At 40.4% G+C, this 10297-nt stretch overlaps 1 protein-coding gene across 1 annotated transcript; it reads left to right on the forward strand.

Moving 5' to 3' along the window:
- Positions 1-715: 715 nt before the first annotated feature.
- On the forward strand, positions 716-10222 carry pros1 (protein S). The gene is made up of 14 exons (XM_041041299.1): positions 716-902; positions 1493-1650; positions 2124-2148; positions 2249-2332; positions 2469-2591; positions 2774-2899; positions 4284-4412; positions 4581-4821; positions 5287-5473; positions 5658-5822; positions 6021-6189; positions 6760-6899; positions 7005-7233; positions 8173-10222. Exons 1-14 carry the CDS (start codon positions 824-826, stop codon positions 8352-8354), a joined length of 2037 nt encoding a protein of 678 aa, XP_040897233.1. The 5' UTR covers positions 716-823; the 3' UTR covers positions 8355-10222.
- Positions 10223-10297: the final 75 nt, after the last annotated feature.

The raw sequence follows: 10297 nt of genomic DNA on the forward strand, positions 1-10297 counted from the left end.
CAGTACTGCTGATACCCATACCAATACCAATACTTTTTCACTCAGAAAAGCAGCTTATCTACTTTTGTGTAAGGCGGAGCAATGCGTCATAATTTATGAAGTGAATGCAATATGCAAACTTGAATGAAAATTGAAAATTTGAATTTTCATGATCATTGAATGATTTTGTGATTTTTCAATTTCATGATCATGATTATGAGCATAATCAAACACAGGACAAAGATTTTAGGCAAATAAAAAATACTTTTTAAGTCAAAATTTAAATATTACTTTTTCAGTTAAGATTTTTGTTCAGTTTTTTGTTCAGAAACAATAACAATATATAAATACAACAATATAACCAAATAACAATATCAACGTTATAAAAATATAACAAAAATTTGTTTGCATTATACACAGTTGTTTGTGAAAAATAATATCAATAGGGCAAATTAAAAAAAAGTGCAAATAACTTAACAAAAGCAAAAACTGCTATTGGCTGTCATTCACGACCTTTGGCTAAGGTCCCCCTTTTGGGCCCTGTCCCCACCAATTTTCTGCATGAGCTCGGCCGACCACCAGCCCCTCACAGCAGCAACATACATAAGTAAACAATGGTGATATGCCTGACTGTGATAGCAGCGCTCCCTAGCTGCCCGCCTCCCTTCATATCTACTCCCCTCTCTCTCTCGCTCGCTCGCTCTCTCTCGCCCTCTCTCTCTCTCTCTCTGTACGAAAACACTTTCGGGAAGAATAACGTTTTTTTCCCCACTCACACGGACCCGCACTGAGCCAGTCTTTACCCGGAGCCAAACCGTGGCCTAGAAGGAAGAACGGCTCGACTATGTGGGGAAAGAAACGGGCACTTGGGGAATCCTTGGCTTGTCTCGTATTTCTTGTGACGCTCGTCGATGCTTATCGATGTAAGTGTTTGGATTTTGCGGTTTACATGTTGAACTCTACGTTGTAAATTAAATCACCGAACAGTCTCTTTCAGTCTCACTTGCCCCAGTTTGAAACGAGTAGCTTTTGCTTTTTTTTTCTCCCATCTTTGGGACTAATGTGACCCGTTGGCAACGGTTTATAACTTTTAACGTGAGAACATAAAGTGTGCAGGGGTCATGACTCCTTTCTACACCGTGAAACAATACTTGGACAACATGAGCTGCTTGTTACATCAACCAGGGGTAATTTCTGGGAAATAACGGTTTCGCAATGACTTTTTTTTTTCCAGGCCAATTCATAGAAGTGTAATTAGGTTGTCCACTTTGTCCATGCAGGCAGCAGCCCCATCAGCCGTCTGTCACGGGGAAACAGAGGACTTAAATTCCTGCTGGAATCAGTCATGTATTGTTATAATGTAGCTTGTATTAATCACACATGTGAGAGTACCACTCATGGTGACCTGTACTGTAATAGGTTTCCTCAATCCTGAATGTTGTAAGCATGCAATCAACACTGACTTTACACTTTGTATTTTATTAAATATGTTATGTATCTATGTAACTCCTAGTCCTGACTCAGCACACAGCCTCCCAGTTCCTGAGCAGGCACAGGAGAGCCAACTCTCTCTTTGAGGAGAGCAAGAAGGGCAACCTGGAGAGGGAGTGCATTGAAGAGCTGTGCAACAAGGAGGAGGCCAGGGAGATCTTTGAGAACCAGCCAGAAACGGTAAGAAGCTGACCACACTTTGGAACAGTAATTCAAATAGTGAATTAAGCAAACAAAAAAAAAAAGCAGTGTGTGAGAAAGAGGAAGAAGAAGTGATGAATTAAGCAGTGAGAATGAAAGAAAATGCAAGCGAGAGATCAGACTAGAGCTACAGTTAAATCTTTTTCTCGATTAATCTGTGGTTAGTTTATAACTTTTATAACAGAAAGTAACAAAAAATGCCCATTACCATTTCCCAGAAACCAAGCTGAATTCTGAATAATTTTCTTTCAGTTGAGTAAATCATTTCAGCTATAGATGCTATACCTTAAGTAAACTTAAAATGCTGATTTAGCCTGATGTGTTACTGGTGCAATATCCCTGTAATATCACTTTCTGCACACTCTCTCCTCTCTTTGTCTTCTTCTTCTTAATCTCAAATGTGAATTTTAAAATCGTGTTCAGTCTCCACTTGTTTATTGTGTTTTTCCCAGGAATACTTCTATCCCAAATATGTTGGTGAGTTTGTGGCATTTACTACGTTTCTTAATATTTTGTGAAATAATCTTTGTTATTTCCTGTTCTAGCCTGTCCTGTAAAACACAACTCTTTGTTGCAGTGTGCCTGGGTTCGCACCGCGTCGGCATCAACAACCAGCACTCGGATTCTGCCATCCCATCAGACCTTCGCACCTGTGTGAACGGTGAAAGGATTTACTGAGGCTTTTTAAGGGACAGTTTCTGCACTTTTCTGTCATATGGTCACTGTTAGCGTCAGCTGTGACATGTTTTCAACAACATCCTGTGTGTGTGTGTCCAAACCTGTTTGTTGCATGGCAGAGATCAGTAACCAGTGCACACCATTTCCATGCTACAAGGAGGGCTCAGAGCGTTGTGTAGATGGCCAGGCCTCCTTCACGTGTGTGTGCAAGCCCGGCTGGAAGGGGCCACGCTGTGAAGATGGTGAGTCCTGATGCATAATTTGAGATTTTACATGTTTTATTTGAGCTCAAACATCCTGTTTTAACAATTTGTACTTAAAATGAGACTTCATTCAACTTAAAAGTGATAAATTTAAGCACTTGCTTGCTGAGTGCAAAACTGGCTGCTGATACATGTTGTTGTGTGATGTGTTGACTGGACAGACATCGACGAATGTTCAGATCCTGAATTCCCAGCAGGATGTAACCAAAAGTGCTACAACGTTCCCGGTAGTTTCCACTGCATGTGTGACGAGGGCTACTTCATCACTCACAAAACCAACTGCGTGGGTAAGACTTCATTCATTCCAGTTGCATTATGTGCAGCTTAACTGCAAAAATGTTGAAGTTTAATTAATTTCAGTCGCACCAAAGGACAGAAGGGCACAGTATTATGTCCTATCTGTGTGTATTAATAGCTTATGTCACATATATGAAGACATCCAGCTGTCACTGTCCCTATTGAAGAGGACCATATAGTGCTACTAAGCAGCTGAGAAAACACAGACGATTCCACACAGTATATTATTCTTTCTTATAATTTCCCTTTTTATTTATTCATATGGACAGTGGAACCCTGCGCACTTCATAACAAAAACTCTGTTCTTCCAGCTGTTGTCCTCAGGGCCCTCACCACTTGTTATTTCTGAAGCTGACCAGAGTTGACCTCTTATGTAACAGAATGTGAAAAGATTTTAACATCTGAAAAGACGGTCCTTCCTTTTTGCTGTAAACAGACCACCAGTCTCATGCAACTGAGCTTTTAGAACCTATGTATAGTTTTTAGATATGTGTTGTTCAACATATTTCTATCTGTCCTACTTTGTGTTGGCAGTTCAGTCAGTGTTTATCTTTGAGTGTGTTGAATGCTTGTTGAGTTCAAAGTCTTCACAAACATGGACCAAGTCAGTTTGGTAAATTTGCTTTCTCCAGTTTTTTTTTTTTGGTTTGTTTTTGTTTGATAGCCTGTGGAGATTTACAAAACCGTACAGCTGGTTTTGCTTGTAGCCTATCAGTACAAATCCCAAATTATACATGTATGTTGAGTAATTAATGCTAAGATTTTCCAAAGCATTCAAGTTAACTGTAATTACTAATTATTTGCTTTTGATCCATTCATTATATTTGAATTAAACAATTCATTTCTTAGACCACAAAATGCCAGAAAAAAAAAATCCTAACAAAATGGTGCTCACATTTTCTGCAAGTGATATCGCTTATTTTCAAGGACAAAACCCAGAGTTGTTCAATTTATAGTTATACTTAACAGAGAACAGCAACAAATATTAACAGGTCAGAAACTAGAACCAGTCAGTGTTTTTTTTGTTTCTTTTATGTGGATTATGCTGTGTGGATTTAGGCTGGCTCAGTGTCTTCTGCCTCTGCACGTGATCCCAGACTGAGTCCATAATGTTGAGTTCAGGGCTCTGTGTGGGCCAGACCATCTGTTGCAGGACTCCTTGTTCTTCTTGTCGCTGAAGATAGTTCTTTATGACTGTGGATGTATGTTAAGGGTCGTTGCCATGTCAAGAATTCATTTGGGACAGATCAGAGGCCTCGCTGAGTTATCTCATGAAAGCAAAGAAGAGTTTCCAAAACAGTCCTCAGACTATTCATAATACAAATTCTCACAAAACCATTTGCCCAATGTTGCTTTTGATTTATTGTTTTCCAGATATCGATGAATGCCTTTTGTATCCCAGTATTTGTGAAGAACCAGCTAAATGCGTCAACACGCCTGGCATGTACGAGTGCCAGTGTCCCCCGGGATTTAAATACAACTTCACTTCCAAAACCTGCAATGGTGAGACTTTATTTGTTGTTCCTCTCTTACCACCTAAACAGGTGACAAAGCTACAAAAGTCCCAGTGATAGTACATATATTTTAACAACACACCTTTCATCAAGCAACTACCACAGACACCGAGCCAAAGATCACCGCCTTTAAATGTTTCTTTTCGGGTTGTTACAGATGTGGACGAGTGCGAGTTGAGCGTTTGTTACGGCACTTGTATAAACACAGTGGGCAGCTATGCGTGCTACTGTGATGGTCGTCAGGGTCTTCGTTTGGCGGACAACAAACAATACTGTGAAAGAATCCCTGTTTGTGTGGACCTGTATGACCACAAACACTCTGAGATGCTTTACCTGGGGGAGCAGTTTGCAGGCCTACCTGTGATCTACCTGCGTTTCCGGCTGCCAGAAAACACAAAGTAAGTTTTTTCACAGACACACACACACACTTTATATGGTAATGGAACTGAAAATGTATGAAATATGGATGTATTTCAAATAATAATGTAGAGTGTGAAAGTTAATCGTTGACCAAGGCAGTAGTTTGTCTAAAACAACTTAATAGCTCTTTCCAGAATTTCTCAATGAACCGTTAGGTGTGGTTGAGACAAAAATGTTATTTTGACAGAAACAAAAGTGTATGATTTTAATTATAATGAAGGCAAGCTTATAACAAGTTTCATACCATACTCACACAGATGGAAATTGATCCCTGACTGTAAACCCATTGAAAATTTTAATGGATTCTAGTGGTGTGAAATGTACAAATTTTTTTTTGTAAAAACGTGCCAAAACTTTTGTATAGACAATGCAGTTACATTTGAACATGATGATGATAGTCACATTACTGCGTAAACTTCACATTTCTTTGTCCTGTTTGTTAGGTTTGCAGCAGAGTTTGACTTCCGTACGTTTGACCCAGAGGGAGTTGTTCTGTATGCAGAGTCCTCGCAGGACTCATGGTTCATGTTGGGGCTAAGGGGTGGTCACATTGAAGTCCAGTTCAAAAACCAGCACACATTCAAGGTCACCAGCGGAGGAAAAGCCATAAACGATGGACAGTGGCATGTGGTAAGAGCTGTAGTCCACTAATTCCCTCAGTGTACTCAAGTTCTCTCCCCTGTGGCTTATACAGTAGTAGCTGAAGTGCTAATTGATAAACTGGGTGGATGAAAAGTGGATAGTGTTGTGATAACTATGTTCTCTGGTGCTGGACTGAGAAAAGTGTTAAGATAGTATGATGTGTAATATGCAGATCTCTGTGGATGAACTGGAGAGTAGCATCAGTGTGAAGATCAGCAAGGAAGCCGTGATGAGCATCAACAGCCCTGAGAGTCTCTTTACTTCAGTTAACGGCAAACTGGAGACCAAGGTCTACATCGCTGGTCTGCCCAACCGCACTGACAACGTCATCAAACCTGTAAGCTGCTAATGTGAAAGTGCACACATACAACTTAATCACCCAGTGCACACGATGGATTCTTTTTTCCAGTCACCAAAGCAGTTAAATAAATTATAATAATGTAAATGTGTGTGAATTTACTTTTGTTGAATCAGACACTGGACTTAAGACCAGAAATCCATACTGCTGAATATTGTGTTTCCGTTCATCTGTCAGATCAACCCTCGACTTGACGGCTGCATCCGGGGCTGGAACCTGATGAATCAGGGAGCATCTGGGGTAAAGGAAGTCATCCAGGAGAAGAAGAGCAAACACTGCTTTGTGTATGTGGAACGAGGATCTTTCTTCACTGGGGCAGGGCTGGCACACTTCAACATTGATTACAGTGAGTAAGTTAAGTTATACTTTATTCATGCCTATGGGAAATAAGGCCTGCGTTCGATCCATCCTAACTACTTAAAAGCACTAAGCAGCCATAGCGCAGTGTTGCAGGACCAAACGGCAAAAGGCAGTGACAGGAGTGTTAACAACCGTGTGTGTTTCAGGGAAGGAGGAAACACCTGGAAGAAAGCACCTGGCAGAAACACATGAAAAAGGAGCATAGCATTCCAGACAGAAAGGCCCCAGTGGGTCTGGTGGGTTTGGAACAAAGACCCATTTTTATGTAGCAGTAGAGACCTGCACAGGTACAAAGTAGATATATAGTAGATTCCAAAGCAGAGCAGCTGTTACACTGATCTATGTTCAATATATTCAATATCATTTCATATCAGGACAGATATTTTCAGAGCTTCAGGAATACAGATGTTCTTTGAAGTGGCAACCATTTGATTTAGAGAATATTCAAAGATATTTGCAAGAGCTGAGCAAACCTAGAACAATGGGATCCGTCATCAAACATGGAAATTCTTAGTTAAATTTCCAGGCAGACAAAAATGTTTTTGTGTTTGACTAGGTGATTCTGGGAGCTGGAATGTGGATGTAAAGATGAATATACGCCCGTCCAGCAGCACAGGTGTCCTCTTTGCTCTTGTCTACAACAACACAGTCCCCCTGTCGGTCGCTGTGGTAATGAAGGGGGAAGAAGATGATGCTGTGAGTTTATTCATGCTTTTATTGGATATAAGGTCATATGTATCTCTGTATATCTTCAAACACACGTGATTAAACTTGACAATACTGTTGTCCTTCATGCTGCAGAACTTGCAAGTGTTCTTGGATGGCGTCTTCGTGGCAAGTCTAGACTCACTGATGTTGTGTTACCCCGAGCGGCTGACACTGCAGCTGAATGTGACTCCCACAGAAATTCAACTCTCAGCCAACTCCTCCACTGTTACCTACATAACGTCTGAGGCCTTGCAGGAGGCACTGGAACGCCTCAACACCACCATGCAGAACCCCATCAGTACATATATTGGTGGGATACCAGGTTAGTCAGAACAGCAGGTACAAGTAACTAAGTACAAAACTGAGTTATGAAGTCAGAGTAAAACTGCAGGCTGCTCGCTTCGTACCACCATCATCATGTTCTTTATTTTGACTTGCTGGTAGCTGGATGAAATGCCACAGTAGTTCCAGGCTACCTCCAGCCCTATCAGTCTGAACACCACAAGTTGCTGCTGTAAGCCTGTTACAAGCTCATCGCACAGCTAAAACAGGTCCCTTCATTTTTAACTTTATCCAAATTAGGGCAAAATTTGCCTGCCAGACACACAGTATTTTACAGCTGAGGATAATGGGAATGTCATTAGTTCTGCAGGATTTTAGTTAGAAACCAAAATATTGAACAGTATAAAATTTTGACCAGATGATGGCGCTTGACTAAAAGTTAAGAATGTATGTACTGAAGTTCACAGCTATCCATCCAATTGTTGTTGTTCCGACTGGACCGAAGTGGTGAACCCACTAAGAGACATTGAAATCTTTAGGACCATGCTTCTAGCATTGATAAAAACTTTGTCATTAGTTACTTCGCCTCCCTCTGAACAAACAATACTCATAAATTTGTTGAAGAATGTATGACTAAATAAATGAAATCAGATCAGTAAAGTCAGACTGTCCTGGTCGGGGCTGGAATATTTGAGGTTACATCATCAGGTTGTAATACTGTACTTCAGTCAAGAAGTTTTGTTAACCTCTCCTCACTGGTTTCCAAAGAGAAACCTGTGTGACATCTCTTAAGACATTAAATGAAAGGTTGTTCTCTTTCCTGACAACAAGATCAAAATGAAAAGGGAAATGTATATTTGCTGGGGGGGTTGGGGTTTTTTTTTTGCTCTAATTTTGTGTACCATGTAATAACCTTGGTCCTACCACAATCTTTGATTATTGTCATTCTCACTGACTGTTGCAATCTCTCTCTCTTAAGATGAAGTACCATTACCTGCCACCCCTGTGACAGCGTTTTACCACGGCTGCATGGACATCTCTATCAACGGGCAGCAGCTGGACTTTGATGAGGCTCTCAGCAAACATAACAGTATTAAGTCCCATTCCTGTCCTCCTTTGTCTCCCCCTGATAGCCACCATGATGCACTGCACCTGCACTGAAACTCACCTTAATTAACAGCAGCATCACTTTAAACCGCCCTGGCATTAGGCAGCGTCCCACAGCGGCCACTTCTTGGGATATTTTGGAAAGAGAGATATATAGATAGAGGAGAAGAGAGAGAAGAGGAGGGAGGAGGGGGATAAGAAAGAAGTGACATGAAGAGGAGATAGAGGTAGATGGTTATAGTCATTTTTGTCGACTTTCTCTGGTGAGTTTATTTTAAACTTGTCTTATGCTTTTCATCCATACAGTATTATTGCCCCTGTACTGGGAGCAAGTTGTTCTTTTTTTTTTTTTTTAAGCAAGGCACAACGAAAGCTGGCCAGTGAAACTGGAAGGCTGGATGACGTAGTTGTAGCAGTTTGTTGCTATGAATTGAAGAAACTTTGAAATGCTGAAAAAGAGCTGAGCTCTGTGGCGCACATACTGTGTGTTGAGCAAGAGATGGTTATGTTTGTGTAGAAACATAAACAAATGGTCACAGTTGACCAGGCTGTGGGACCACCTGCCTCTTTTTCCCTCCTGTTGAATCGTGGTACTATCTCTAAATTCTCTTCAATTCTGGTCTCATGGAGGCAGACTTTTGAAGACAACTAGCAGAAATTGTGGTGGAAACCACAGAGGAGAAAGCTGAGCCTCCAGGCTTGCAATCTAGTTCTTCTGCATTTTCTTGATTGAATCACCATCCCTTTTTGGAGGTCTGGCTTCCTGCAGTGGTTTAGTAATGTTTAGAAACTTGGTCTATCATTTTATTGGTCCCAGAACCCACCATGTTTGTCACCTGTTGTATACACCTCTCATTACGGCTGGTCTTGCAAGACTATTACAACTTTTGTTGTTCTTTTATCTCTGTTCTCATCTTCGAGGTTCTTCTGGTTGTCCTATGTTCAGAATTCACCTTGTATATAAAACAAGCCATCTTTAATATATAACTTAAATGTAGTTGTTCAGTGTTGTTTGTTTTGTGTTTGTTAAAATAAAACTGAGCCCTGCAACTGACTGGTGACCAGTCCAGGGTGTACCCCATAGTCAGCTGGGACAGGCTCCAGCACCCCCGCAACCCTGACGGATCAAGCAATATAGAAGATGAATGAATGAAAATAAAACTGTACGAAAGCAACCTTATTTTTGATACTATTAAATTTCAATATTGCATTCTTCTACTTTTGCCAGGAATAAGGTCTAACTAGAAAATGTCTTCAAAGAGCGTCATATGTAAAGAAATGCCACTGTATTTAAAGTGGTAGCCATTGTACAATTGTAGATGGTTTAAAATGTAATGATGATAATGCTGAATATTATAACGTATGACCATAACCAGTATGAGTCAGTCTCTGATTCAGTGACAGTTGCTGTTGGTGGCAGTAGGTCTGTACCATCATTCTACTTTAAATGACGGTGTTAAAAATCATACTTTGGTTCAGTTATATAGTACATTTTCATCAAAATCATTTGGTTCAGTTATATAGTACACATATTGGGAAAAAAAATTTATTGTTAGCACCATCACACCCATACATTTTTGGGAGATCTCCACTAACTTGTTTGTAATACCCCTCCACTTTAGTGAATAATGACTCATTTTAAAATCTCATCTTGTTTTTTCACTGTGATGAGGAACAAAACTGTCAAATTCAATTGTGATAAAACACAGTAGCTCAACACATGTGACACACTGAATGGAGAAATGGGAATAAGGAGGAAGAGCAAGTCAAATAAAAACTAAAAGGGGGGGGGGGGGGGGGGGGGGTATGTGTGCTGAACTATAGCCTAAATAAATGAGATCAAGAGAACAGGAAAAGGACACTAAAACCGATTTTCAGTAACACACAATTCAGGGGAAACAAAACTGAAAGAAAAAGCGTATGGTTTTAAAATAAACTGCCCTGAAAGTTTTGAAGCTGTGTGATGACTCTTGTTTTGCTTCTCTTTTCACCACTTA

Source organism: Toxotes jaculatrix, chromosome 1, assembly GCF_017976425.1.
Source record: "Toxotes jaculatrix isolate fToxJac2 chromosome 1, fToxJac2.pri, whole genome shotgun sequence".
Taxonomy (NCBI): domain Eukaryota; kingdom Metazoa; phylum Chordata; class Actinopteri; family Toxotidae; genus Toxotes; species Toxotes jaculatrix.

What these genes read in the sequence shown, in the direction of transcription:
- pros1 (XM_041041299.1), top strand. Translation starts at nt 824, where the DNA reads ATGTGGGGAAAGAAACGGGCACTTGGGGAATCCTTGGCTTGTCTCGTA. An exon ending in AGGGGGAAGAAGATGATGCT is followed by an intron (nt 6,900 to 7,004) that starts GTGAGTTTATTC and finishes TTCATGCTGCAG; the next exon opens with AACTTGCAAGTGTTCTTGGA. An exon ending in ATATATTGGTGGGATACCAG is followed by an intron (nt 7,234 to 8,172) that starts GTTAGTCAGAAC and finishes CTCTCTCTTAAG; the next exon opens with ATGAAGTACCATTACCTGCC.